Consider the following 14,499-nt stretch of genomic DNA (forward strand, 5'->3'; position numbering starts at 1 on the left):
TTGGTTTTAATATGGGGGCATTCTTTTTTCATCAATTTGATAAAAATATCCTTCACTCTTCACTAACTACCTTTGACGCCTCCACATCTCCTCTGATCGTCATCGTCATTATCGTCGTTGCTACCATCGTCACCCATGTTCCCACCATAAGTGGTATTGCTCGTCCGCTTCATCCTCCCCCCCTTCTCCTTCTCCTCCCTTATTCCCCATCTTAGTGGGAGTAGCAAGTATAGAGATGTCAATGAGGTAAGGCGGGGAGTGTTTTTCTATTCTCATCCTTGTCTCATTCTCTATTCCCTATCCTTACCCTATTCCTCATTTGGATGAGGCAAGGGTAAGGACAGGGAATCTTGTTTTCTTCATGTTCTTTTAATTATTTTTGTTTAAAATAAATTAATATCAAAACTAATTAATAATATTAAAATTTATAAATAATATTTTTTATAATTTTATATGTCATAATAATATTTAAATATAAATGAGTTACAATTGTATTGACGTATTGATATTGTTTTATCTATTTTAATCGAATCAAATATCATATAATTGACTCGACCAAAGCTCAACCCAACCTGATTCAAATTAGGTAAGGGCCTGACCCACCTAACGTTTGAGCCCATTGTCTAGATCCACATTGATAGGGCGGAAATGGGAATGAGAATAGGATGAGAAGTATTTTATCCGTCTTCGCCTCATAAATGTGTGGGTAATAGAAAATATCTCCTATCCTCATTTATTTCTCTCATCCCTGCCTCATAAAAGCTGGTCCCTAGGGGCACATGTATCCATGAGCATAATTAACACCTCTATGTGGGAAAATAGAGGTACATAATTAGGATGCTAGTGATGGAGATAGCCTCGATGTAACACAATTAGGATGCTCAAGACAATGGCAAAAGATTTATCATGTATAGAGGAGCTTCACCTAAAGGATGATAAACAATAGTGGCAAAGGTGCCTGCTCATTTGTTCGCATAAGCGATCTTGCTAAGGGAGGGAGACGAGGCTACCACTTGCGGGCAACAATGCATAAATATATCTTTGCTCTACCCACCTACTCCCATAGTGACAAAGAAGAGCAAACAACCAAGAGTGGGAGGTGGTGAGTGATATGGGGAAGAGAGGGTGGAGATGATTAGTGGTGCTACTAATGGTGGGAGTAGGGGACAATAGAGGCGATAGTAGTCAGGGGTGTGATGAAGTACAAAGAGTATTTTTTATTTTTTTATCAAATTAATAAAAAAGAGATATCATTAGGTAAAAACCAATTAAGAATGTTCATAATTAGCAACCCCCTCTTTGCTATTTATAATCTTATTTTTTAAAAAATTAATATTACAAACTACCTATTCGTAAAAGGATTTCGATACCCTCTTTTCCTCCTCTTATTCCTTCTTCTTCCTCATTCTCCTCTTCTTTTTCCCATTTTTCCTCATTTTCTTCTTCTTTATATGACAACGTCAAAAGAGTGACGAGCATGAGCGAGGAGGGATAGTGTCAGCAAAGAGTGTGACATAATCAACAAGGAGCATAAGGTTATAGAAAGAAAAAATGGATAAAATCGATAATGCTGAGGATGTAAATAGTAAAATAATAAATAATTTTTTAAAAAAGTTATCAATAGTAATGATTTTTTAATAATAAAAAATAATTATGAATAGTAAGCTTCCTAATTAAGGGAGCATCATTTGGTAAAGCTTAACATTCATAATCTTTACTATTGACCTTTAAAAAATAATAATTTTTTATTATTTACAACCCTTGTATTACTAATTTTATCTTTTTTTTTTATAATATCTTATTTTATCCTCATGATCATCCTTTTAAGGAGGAAGAAGAAAAGGAGGATGGGAAGAAGGAGGAGGAGGAGAAAGAAGAAGAGAAGGGAAAAGAAAATAATATTTAAGTTTTATATGTAAAATGATATTTTATAAATATTATAAAATTTTAAAATATGATTATAAATAGTAAAAAATTATTACAAATAATAATATCTTCTGATAATAACTTCCCAATATAAAATGCCGATTATAGTTTCATATGTTAATTTTTTTGGTAATATTATTGTGTCAATTTGATGCACGTACAAAGTGTATTTAAGCTTGAAACTCTAATTCCTAAATGGTTTGAAATTTGACTTTAGTAAATACCGTCGTAATTACGAGTCCTATTCGAGAACTTTGCTTGCTATCCTTCCGATTGATTAGATCAAGCATTGCACGCATCTCAAAAGCCACGTGTCTCAGGTATCCGTCGTTTGCTCGCAGGTGTGCGGTGCAGTTACCAGCGCCATTAAAGTTCTATATAAGTTCCCTTTGTTCCAAAGGAAACGCGGTGCCCTATAAATCGAAACGAAGGCCTCGATCTCTCCTCTCCCCTCTCGGTTTGCGATCGAGCTTGTCCGGAGATATGAAGCTTCGAATTCGCTCCGTGGCGTCGAAGGAGACGCTGAGGATCCAAGCCCCCGACCCCTCCTCTCTCCACGACCTCAAAACCCTCATCGCACGCGCCCTCTCTTCCTCCTCCTCGATCTCGATCCCGCCGGGGTCAATCCGCCTCTCCCTTAACCGCAAGGACGAGCTCCTTCCTCCCTCTCCCCACGACTCGCTCCACTCCCTCGGCCTCACCTCCGGCAACCTCATCTTCTTCTACATCGTCCCTGCCTCACAAACCCTAGCCCCGTCCCCCTCCTCGGCCCCCGCTCCTGAGGGAACCGTGGAAAGCTCGAATCTTGCCCCAGTTCCTCCGCCAGAGACCCCTAGTGCCGTGGACGATACACCGGTCCGCCTGCACGCTCAAACCCTAAACTTATTATCTTCCTCTGTCGCTACTTCAATGGACATTGCGGAAAGCTCGAATCTTGCGCCGGTGTTGACGCAGGATAACCCCAGTGCCATAGCGTCGGATTTGAGTGCACCTCAATCGGAGGTGGTTCAACAAGATGATACAATGGCATCGGACGCAGAGCCCGTTTTTGTGGGGAAGTCTCTGTCAGTTCCATCTTTTCTTAAGAGGGTCATGGAAGCCGAAAAGGGAGAAGCCGAGGGTCTTCTGGGTCGCCTGGTCGTCACCTTCCATGCCGCTTTTCTCGAGTCCGGATTTGTGGTCAGTGGCGGTGGATCCCGATTGCCCACAGGACGTCCATCAAAAGCTGCTACTTTTTCCGTTCAATACACTCTTCCTGAGCTCGTGGGTGCTGTCGACACAAGGGACGTCAAAGTGGCGATGTTGAGGTTCTCGATGATGGGGAATTATGCTACTGTCTATGGATTTCTGACCGGAGATCATCAGGATGTGTACCGAGTGTGTATTGATCTGTCAAAGCTGGCATCTTTGTTATCTTTATCTATGGATTCTCTGAGCGAACAAGAGGAAAAGGAGGTTTTTGGACTATGGAAGGTTGTGAAAGATGAACTCACGTTGCCACTCCTTATTGATATATGCCGTAAGAATGGGCTACCTTCTCCCACATGCTTCATGCGCCTTCCAGCCGAACTCCAGCTCCACATTCTAAAGCATGTTTCAGCCATTGATCTCGCAAAGATCGGGTGCACTTGTTCTGAGTTACGTTTTCTGTCATCAGATGACCATCTTTGGAAGCGGAGGTTTCATGTGGAGATTGGGTCGGTGAACGGGAGGCTAATTACGGGCAGAAGCTGGAAAGAGAAGTATGTGAAATGCCGGGTGAGGATGATGGAAGCTGAGAAGATGACAGAAAGGTCGAACCTACTCGGCAGGCCCAGTTATTTTAACTCAGTTGGTCCCCGGAGGTTTCCTGTGCTAGGTGGAGATTATGACGGGTTCCATGCCATTGCAGGCTTTGCTCCACTGGTTCTGAGATTAGGGTTTAACCCAGTTGGTCCCCCGAGGTTTCCTGTGCGAGGCCGAGATTACGGCAGGTTCGCTGCACTCGGTGGTTTTGGTCCGGCGGGTGTGCGATTTGGATGTCCATGTCTAGCCCATCGAAGAAACTTCCACTAGCGTAATCTCGGAGGAGAAGATGCAGGGTTTCTCAGAGTGAAATGGCTTTTACCTTATTCCTTTCTCGGAAAGTAGATGCACTCACAGACCCTTTGGCCACGCTTCTCCGTGCGCAGGTGGTTTTGGTGGCTACTGTTCATAAGATTTGAGAGAGATGGTTCCACGCGTGTAATACACACGCGCTTATATGGGTAGGTAGTGCACGAATAAACTCAAACATTTGTATATACGTGAAGTCTTCATCGTTTCGTAAATAATACACACATGAATAAACATATAGTTCTGCTCGATCGATGGATAACCCCATCTTCATGGGAAGGAATAACTGTTACAAATAATATTTTGATCGAAGCATATCCAGATCAACATGCTTTTTCTTCGATATGTTTTCCATGATGTTGGAGGGCAATAGCAAGTGTTTGGACTGTTGACCAAATTTCCCTAGTTAGAGATTTATTTATGTTCCTTCAATGTCTTTTTCTTGTCCATGTCTAGTGATATTTAATAATTCTTGCTTGTGAAGAGTTCTGAAAATTTACATGCGGTGTTATGGCCATTTTTCTGCCATTTTCTCTTCCGATTCCTTTTGTGCATCACATTTGTTTAATCTTTCATGGTTTTCTCCAATTTTCTTTAAACCAATATATTATGTTCTTGTGACGTAGAGCACGCATGAAACCTAAATGTTGAGTAACTTTATATCGTGATTGATGGGTCAGCATGGGTTGATCTGATTCTGAGTGTGTAGAGTTGCCCAAGTGATTGCTCGAATAGGGTAGTCGGTGTCAGGTTAGGTCCAGGCTTCATCTCTATAATTGATCCGAGTAAAGCAAGGAGTTGCTCTTCCTCTCTCATCGGATTGTTGCTTCTTCGTCATCGAGTTCCTGTACATAAGCCAAAGTCAGGAGGGAGATTTCCTGACTCAACTTATCCAAAGCTTAAGTCAGTGTTAAGTAGTGTTATGGGGAGTTTGAGTGTTCGAAGTTCAACCTCTACCGCTAATCAGGAGGTTGACTTTTATACCTACAAACGAAGGTCGATCGTACATGGTCTATTAATGGTCGTAGACTCCTCGAGCGGCCAGCTCATACTAGTCATAAGTGCCTTGCAAGTCAATCACGTGAGTGATGATACATGTGACATGACATGCAGTCTTTTCGATTATTATTATTATTATTATTTATCATTTTATATTACTTGTTGCATAAATATATTGTGATGTTCATGGATCTGTGCACTAGGAATCAGATTGTGATGAGATCATGAGACCGATTTACCTTTAAACATAGGTCATAAATAATCTTGGTCATAGGTTACTCGAGAGGGACATTGAGATAACCGGATAAACTAGTGTTACTGTATACTCATCCATATGATGGAGACGACTGGTCTTAAAGATGCTCGTGTGAGGACACTAAGGATACAATGCAGGTGCTCATTGGAGAATAAATTTACTTATTGATCCGCTTACTGAATGTTGGATGATTAATGATACCTTATTGTCAAACAACGATTTCGTAGACCCAATAATGTATCTGGTCCTTAGACTTGAGACATTAAGGATGTTTTGTATGAGCACTCCACTCTTTGATATCAGACTTATAGGTTTTGAAGTTTCAGATTTAGTATAGTTGGTCATTGGGAGTGGCAACCAACCTTATGAGGACTATTGAATGTCGATAGAGGATCATTCACTCTCGATATCATGAGAGAAATTTCCTGTGTGTTTTTGCTCATATAAATCCTTGGCCAAGATCGTTCGAATTGAGAAAGAAAGAGTTCTACGGGAGAATTCAATTACAACGAGACTCGAGGAAAAACCATATTGATCTAACAGCATCATGCCTGGTATACGATTTTTGGGATATTAGATGAATGGGGGACTATAGGTACATGATAGCTGAAGACAAATAGGTCCAAAAGATTGGATTCTCCTGTATCGTCTAGGGACTACGACGTAGTGGCTTAGTACGTCCGCAGTCAATGAGTTGAGTGAATTATTATAAAGATAATAATTCATTGATTCAGAAGGAGTTCTGATAGATATAACTCACGACCAGCTCGATATTGGGCCTAGAAGGTCATACATATATGGTAGGGGTTGCGATGAGTAGAGGTTCGAATATGAGATATTTGTTAGAGTCCCTATCTTATTGGATATCCAATAAGCCCGTGAATTATTGGATCCCATGGATGAGATCCAATAAGAGTTAATAAAAGATTATTGGGTAAAGACTCACTAATCTAAGATGCTTGAGTAATTGGATGGAGATCGTATACCCAATAGAGCATGATCCATTTGTGTTAATTAGGAGCCTCTATAAATATAAGGAAACTAAAGGTCTAAAGGTTGGGGCTTTCTGGTTGCCACCTCTATTTTCCTCTCCCCTTCTCCTCCTCAGATAGTAGGTATGTGGATTTGAGGAGCGTTGTCATAGTCCTGTTGTGTAGATCAAGTGGTTTTGGTGGATACTGTTCATAAGATTTGAGAGAGATGGTTCCACTTGTGTAATACACATGCGCTTGCATATGGGTAGTGCACTAATAAACTCAAACATTTGTATATATATATGTGAAGTCTTCATCGTTTCGTAAATAATACACACACAAATAAACTTAAACTTATAGTTCTGCTCGATCGATAACCCCTTCTTCAAGGGAAGGAATAATTGCTACATATAATACTTTGATCGAGGCATATCCAGTCTGATCAACATGCCTTTTTTTTTATATGTTTTCCCTGTTGTTGGAGGGCAATAGCAAGTGTTTGGACTGTTGACCAAAATTTCCCGATCAGAGATTTATTTATGTTCCTTCATGTCTTTTTCTTGTCAATATCTAATGATATTTAATAATTTTTGCTTGTGAAGAGTTTTGGAAATTTACATGTGGTGTCATGGCCATTTTTCTGCCATTTTTTCTTTGGATTTCTTTTGTGTATTGCATTTGTTTAATCATTCATTATTTTCTCTAGTTTTCTTTAATCCAATATATTGTGTTCTTGTGATGTAGAGCTCGCATGAAATCTAAATATTGAGTAACTTTATATCGTGATTGATGAGTCAGCATGGGTTGATGAGTGTGTAGAGTCACCCAAGTGATTGCTTGAATAGGGTAGTCAGTGTCAGGTCAGGTCCAGGCTTCATCTCTATAATCGATCCGTGGTAAAGCAAGGAGTTGCACTTCCTCTCTCGTCGGATTGTTGCTTCTTCGTCGTCGAGTTCCTGTACACAAGCCAAAGTCAGGAGGGAGATTTCCTGACTCGATTTATCCGAAGCTTATGTCAATGTTGAATAGTGTTAGGGGGAGTTTGAGTCTTCGAAGTTCAACCTCTAATGCTAATCAGGAGGTTGACTTTTATATCTACAAACGAAGGTCGATCGTACATGGTCTATTAATGGTCGTAGGCTTCTCGAGCCAATCGTGTGAGCGATGACACATATGACATGACATACAATTTTTTCGATTATTATTATTATTATTATGATAATTTATCACTTTATATTGCTTATTGCATAAATATATTGTGATGTTCATGGATCTATGCAACAGGAATCAGATTGTGATGAGATCATGAGACCAATTCACCTTTAAACATAGGCTATAAATAATCTTGGTCATAGGTTACTCGAGAGGGACATCCAGATAACCAGATAAACTAGTGTGCTGTATACTCATCTATATGATGGAGACGACTGGTCTCATAGCTGCTCGTGTGAGGACATTAAGGATACAATGTAGGTGCTCATTGAAGAATGAGTTTACTGATTGATCTGCTAATTGAATATTAAATGATTAATAATACTTTATATTCAAACAGCGATTCCGTAGTCCCAATAATGTATCTGGTCCTTAGACTTGAGACATTGAGGATGGTTTGTATGAATACTCCACTCTTTGATATCAGACTTGTAGATTTGGAAGTTTCAGATTTAGTATAGTTGGTCATTGAGAGTGGCAGCCAACCTTACGAGGGCTATTGAGTATCGATAGAGGATCATTCTCTCTCGATATCATAAGAGGAATATCCTGTGTGTTCTTACTCATATAAATCTTTGGCCAAGATCGTTCGAATTGAGAGAAAAATAGTTCTACGGGAGAATCCAATTATAACGAGACTCAAGGAAAAACCGTATGGATCTAACAGCATCATGTCTGGTATATAATTTTTGGGATATTAGATGGACGAGGGACTATAGATATATGATAGCTGAAGACAGATAGGTACAAAAGATTGAATTCTCCCGTATCGTCTAGGGACTACGACGTAGTGGCTTAGTACGTCCGCAGTCGATGAGTTGAGTGAATTATTATGAAGATAATAATTCATTGATTCAGAAGGAGTTCTAATAGATATAACTCACGACTAGCTCAATATTAGGCCTAGAAGGTCACACATATATAGTAGGGGTTGCGATGAGTAGTGGTTCGAATATGAGATATTTGTTGGAGTCTCTATCTTATTGGATATCCAATAAGCCCCTGAATTATTGGATCACATAGATGAGATCCAATAAGAGTTAATAAGAGATTATTGGATAGAAACTCACTAATATAAGATGCTTGGGTAATTGGATGGAGATCCTATACCCAATAGGGCAGGATCCATTTATGTTAACTGGGAGTCTCTATAAATAGGAGGGAACTAAAAGCCTATTTTCCTCTGGTTGCTGGGGCTTTCTGGTTGCCACCTCCTATTTTCCTCTTCCCTTCTCCTCCTCGGATAGTAGGTATGTGGATTTGAGGAGCGTCGTCACAGCCCTTTTGTGTGGATTATCACTAGAAAGGAGGACACTTGACCTCATTCATCCTCTCCCACAGATATGTAGGATTTCAGGGATCTACGATCACCCTAGATAAAACACTATCTTACACGTTGATTTAAGTTTCGCGGGTTTTTTCACATAAATCTTCGCACGACGACGAATACTTTTTGGAAAATTTAGGATTTTATTTTATGTTCTTTTATTGCGCATGTGATGTCGCCCCTAGATTTCCCTAGAGCTCATACCTTTCGTGTGGGCGTCGATCGATTTGAACGGATTCGTGCTACATGATGTCGTTTTGAGCTTTTCGGAGTGGCTTTGTATTATCCGTCGCCGTCTTGTACAGCTTCAGATAGGGCGGGAGCGGGCAATTGTCCTGTCCGAGTTCGAGGTGTCGCATCGATGCAGTGCATCAAGTCATTCCTAAGGCTCCATATTTATATTTTCGTAATTGCTAATTGTTATCGAGAGGATGATACCAAAATATGTCATATTACTAATCTTCTGTTTTATATTTTAATGGTATATTCTTTGTCATTTTGTCTTGGAGGTGGTTGGATGAAGATTTATCAATTAAGTAATTTCAATTTTAAATGGGTTACAACTGTGTTTTTTTGTATGAAGTACGTGTGAACATAGAAAAATCATATATATTTCTGCCTTAATTCTCTTATAATTAATATATTACGTGATCCTATTAAATTAATTAAAATATATTATAATTTTAATTAGATTTTAATTATAATTATAAATTAATAAAATTTTATTTATGATAAGATTTATTAATAGATATCTTGATGGGAGAAACTCTTTCAATCATTTATTTTATATTTTATATTTTTATCTATAACTAAAAAAAATTACGAACTAAACATGATATGACACAAGACTATTGATTTATTCTGTCTCTATTTTATTATTCATAATGATTTTGTGAAGATTCAAAGAAAGGAGAAGACGAGTCTTGTTCATTTTGTAGATTGATATTTTTATTTTATACGAATTAAACATGAAATACATTCTACGAATCAAATAAAGGCATTACATCTAAAGATATCAATATATTATTATTTAATTTTAGATCTTGATATTAAATTGATTTAATATAAAAATATGATTATAATTTTATGTTGACAGAAAGTTCTACAATTTATCTTCCTTATTCTTATAAAGTAAATGCTTATTGGTCCTATCCTATATTATCGAGTTAGTTAGGTTTCTTGTATCTATTCGAGTAGTATGAGAACGATAGTATAGAAGTCTGACTCGATTTAGTTACTTTTGTTTGTAATTTGCACATCTTATTTATAGGGAGGAGTAATCTTTGATCAATGAGCTTCTCAAGTAATTATCCTATGAAAGCCATCATAGAGCGATGAAGTACATGTAGGAAACTATACTCTTTTGGAGGTCATACGCGGAGGAGAAGGCTATTCTATTTCTCTGAACACTTTTATTTGGTTAATTTGTAGCACAATCAAGCTGTTGCAGATTGCATATGTTTTGAAGTCATTTTTGCAATAGTTTCAAGCGTTTGCAGTTGATCCACTTACCAAGCATTGAATAATAAAATATGTAATATATTGTATTAAATACGAAAATAATCTTTTATGTCAGGATTGAAATCAAATAATTAAATCTGATTTAACGATACTTACCTTTTGATGTCATCTAAAAAAAGATCTCTGTTTGATCTATAAAAATACTCCTTCTCAATTTGCAAGAGGAATTAGATCATTCTCCTCTCTTCCTATCTTTTCACATGACCAGAAAAATTAAAGGAAAGACTATAATTCATCAATTGAGATAATCTCTCTCTATTCCTCTCTATTCCTTTTATTTCTTTTTTGTTACTTTCTTATATTTAAGGTCGTGTCTATATATAGACGATGAGTTATTAGTTCCTCTCATTAAGATTATTACCTCCTAAGGAATCCTATTTTAAATAATTTTTTTTTATTAATCAATATATTTCATTAGAATCTAATTAGTTATATTATATATATCTTATCTAATGATAAAGGATCATAAAATCTAACACAATATCTTCTTCATCTGCATTCTTTAGCCCTTCTGCATCAGATTTAGCTTTAATATGCTGTTTTATTTTGTGCTTTCTTTAGCCCTTCTGTTGTTGCTTTCAATGTAAACACTTCCATCAGTCAATCGAATAAGACTAGGATTAATTTATATGAATGTATCATTATTAATGCATTCAATTATTAATAAAGTAGTGAGATTATAATTTTATGTTTATCTTTTTTTTTTTCTTCATATTATTGGGTCAATTTAATGCACGTACGAAACATATATAAGCTATAGATTCTAATTACTAAATAGTTTGAAATTTGAATGTAGTAAATCCAGTTATAATTCCTATTCGAGAACTTGTAATGTTTCCGATTCCTTAGATCAAGCATTGCACCCATCTCAAGCGCCACGTGTCTCAGGTATCCATCGTTCGCTCCATACGGGTGCGGTGCAGTTGCCAGCACCATTAAGGTCCTTTGGATGTTTCCTTTGTCCCGAAGGAAACGCCGTGCACTCTAAATCGAAAGGAAGGCCTCTCGATCCCTCCTCTCCTCTCCTCTTCTCTCCCCTCTGCGATCGAGCTTGTCCGGAGATATGAAGCTTCGAATTCGCTCCGTGGCGTCGAAGGAGACGCTGAGGATCCAAGCCCCTGACCCCTCCTCTCTCCACGACCTCAAAACCCTCATCGCACGCGCCCTCTCTTCCTCCTCCTCGATCTCGATCCCGCCGGGGTCAATCCGCCTCTCCCTTAACCGCAAGGATGAGCTCCTTCCTTCCTCTCCCCAGGACTCGCTCCACTCCCTCGGCCTCACCGCCGGAGATCTTATCTTCTTCTCTATCGTCCCTGACTCCCAAACCCTAGCCCCGTCCCCCTCCCCGGCCCCCGCTCCGGAGGAAATCGTGGAAAGCTCGAATCTTGCCCCAGTTCCTCCGCCAGAGACCCCCAGTGCCGTGGATGATACGCCGTTCCGCCTGAGCGCTCAAACTCTAAACTTTTCCTCTTCCTCTGTCGCCGCTTCAGTGGAAATTGCGGAAAGCTCGAATCTTTCGCCGGTGTCGACGCAGAATAACCCCAGTGCCATAGCGTCAGATTTGACTTCACCTCAAGCCGAGGTGGTTCAACAAGATGATGTCATGGCATTAGACGTAGAGCCCGTTGTCGTGCGGAATTCTCTGGCAGTTCCATGTTATCTTAAGAGGGTCATCGAAGCCGAGAAGGGAGAAGCCGAGGGTCTTCTGGGTCGCCTGGTCATCACCTTCCATGCTGCTTTTCTCGAGTCCGGATTCGTGGTCAGTGGCGGTGGCGGTGGCAGTGGATCCCGATTTCCCGGAGGATGTCCATCAAAAGCTGCTACTTTTTCCGTTCAATACACTCTTCCTGAGCTCGTGGGTGCTGTTGACAGCAGGGGTGTCAAAGTGGCAATTTTGAGGTTCTCGATGATGGGGAATTATGCGACTGTTTATGGATTTCTGAACGGAGATCATCAGGATGTGTACCGAGTGTGTATTGATCTGTCAAAGCTGGCACCTTTGTTATCTTTATCTATGGATTCTCTGAGCAAACAAGAAGAAAAGGAGGTTTTTGGACTATGGAAGGTTGTGAAAGATGGACTCACGTTGCCTCTCCTTATTGATATATGCCAGAAGAATGGGCTACCTTCTCCCACGTGCTTCATGCGCCTTCCAACTGATCTCAAGATCAAGATTCTGGAGTTTGTTTCGGGCATTGATGTCGCAAAGATTGGGTGCACTTGTTCTGAGTTGCGGTATCTGTCATCAAATGATGATCTTTGGAAGCTGAGGTTTCTTGAGGAGTTTGGGTCGGTGAATGAGAGGGTACTCGTGGGCAGAAGCTGGAAAGACAAGTATGTGAATTACTGGGTGAGGAGGAAGGAAGCTGAGAAGATGATAACAGAAAGGGCGAACCTATTTCGCAGGCCCAGTGTTATTTTGCGTAGGTTTAACCCAGCTGGTACCCTGAGGCTTCCTGTGCAAGGTGGAGATTATGACAGGTTCCCTGCAATTGGTGGTTTTGCCCCAGGGGTTCTGGGATTAGGAGTTCCACGTCTGCCCGCTCGAAGAAACTTTTCACCTGACTGTAATCTTGGAGGAAATGATGCAGGTTTCTTTGCATGAAATGGCTTCCACCTTGTTAGTTTCTCAGAAATTTGATGCACCCAGACCTTTTGGCCACTCTTCGCCATGTCTGTAGATGGTTTTAGTGGCTTCTGTTTGTGAGATTAAATTTTGAAAGAGCTGGTTCCATGTGTGTAGTACGTGAACATACACTTAGAGCTGCTTCCATATCTGTAGTGCGTGAATAAACTCAAGTTTACCTAGTTTGTTTCTCAACAGTTGTATATAAGTGAACATTTTCTAATATGCAAGTTGTTGGTATCTTCATCATTAAGGTTGTCATATATATTCCGACAGTAGCTGTATGGATGAAGTAATTCAAGTGATTTCTTCCATCCAGATAAATTTTTATGTTCATATCTTGTTTCTTGCTAAATGGGAAATTATAGTATGTGAATGGTTTTTCTTGGCCCCCAAATTGAAGGGACAAGCAGGAACAACCATGTATATACAATAAGGACTTTGCTTGCTTGAAGCATGGTTTATGGTCAATCATTATATGACAGTTGCTAGTGAACCAAAGTATTTGTCGGAAGCTTATCAAAATTGAATTAGATTCTTCTTTCTTTTTTCTCCAAGTAGGCAAAGACAGTTTTACTTGACTCTGACAGGAAGGATGCTAGCAAAGTTGTAGTTCTGCTTTATCGATAACCCCATTTTTATGGGAAGGAATAACTACTACATATAATACTTTGATCAAGGCATATCCAGTCTGACCAACATGCTTCTCCGTTAATATGTTCTCCTTTCCTTTGGATGGCAGCAAAAAATGTTTGAACAGTTGACCAGATTTTCTTGATCAGAGATTTATGTTCATTCATGTCTTTTTTAGTTTCATGTCCAGCAATATTTAATAACTCTTGCTTGTGAAGATTTTTGGAATTCTACAAGTGTTATCATGGCCATTTTTCTATTTTGATGGATGCTTATTAGTCCTAGCCTACATCATTCTGGAAGTTCGGTTCCTCGTATCTAATTTGAGTTGTATGAGAATGATCGTATAGAAGTATGCCTCGATTTAGTTACTTTTGTTTGTTGTTTGCACACCCTATTTATAGGGAGTAATCTTTGATCAATGATCCTCTCAAGTAATTATCCTATGAAAGCCATCATAGAGTGATGAAGTGCACGTAGGAAACTATACTCTTTTGGAGGTCATACGTGGAGGAGAAGGCTATTCCATTGCTCTGAACACTTTTATTTGGTGATCAAGCTTTTGCAGATTGCAAATGTTATGAAGTCATCTTGCAGTAGTTTCAAGTGTTTGCAACTGATCCACAGCCATCCATATTAACACTGGCTGTTTTGTCTTGTGCGTTCTTTAGCCTCTCTGCATCCGGTGGGACTAATTTACCTCTCTGGTGCTTGAGATGTGTTGCAGGTAAATTGCCTTTGTTCATATTTGGTCCTGCCTAGTTTGTTGCTTTCAAAGCTGATGGATGAGCTTATTATTCTGGTCTGCTGTCATGGTGATCCCCCTGCTCGATGAACACAGGTGATGGATGAGCTTATTATTCTGGTTTGCAGTTCTGGTGAACCCCTGCTTGATGAGCACAGCTGATGGATGAGCTTATTCTGTCTGGCC

General features: G+C 39.4%; 2 protein-coding genes across 2 annotated transcripts; both read left to right on the plus strand.

Annotated features, from left to right (window-relative positions):
* The first annotated feature begins 2,392 nt into the window (after nt 1-2,392).
* On the plus strand, nt 2,393-4,058 carry LOC103994333 (F-box protein SKIP22-like). Its single transcript, XM_009414656.3, has 2 exons — nt 2,393-3,800; nt 3,900-4,058. Exons 1-2 carry the CDS (start codon nt 2,410-2,412, stop codon nt 3,979-3,981), a joined length of 1,473 nt encoding a protein of 490 aa, XP_009412931.2. The 5' UTR covers nt 2,393-2,409; the 3' UTR covers nt 3,982-4,058.
* Nucleotides 4,059-11,278: 7,220 nt separating this feature from the next.
* LOC103993818 (F-box protein SKIP22) lies at nt 11,279-13,184 on the plus strand. Its single transcript, XM_009414010.3, has one exon. The coding sequence runs from the start codon at nt 11,373-11,375 to the stop codon at nt 12,912-12,914; it is 1,542 nt and encodes a 513-aa protein (XP_009412285.2). The 5' UTR covers nt 11,279-11,372; the 3' UTR covers nt 12,915-13,184.
* Nucleotides 13,185-14,499: the final 1,315 nt, after the last annotated feature.

This window comes from Musa acuminata, chromosome BXJ1-8 (assembly GCF_036884655.1).
Source record: "Musa acuminata AAA Group cultivar baxijiao chromosome BXJ1-8, Cavendish_Baxijiao_AAA, whole genome shotgun sequence".
Lineage (NCBI taxonomy): Eukaryota > Viridiplantae > Streptophyta > Magnoliopsida > Zingiberales > Musaceae > Musa > Musa acuminata.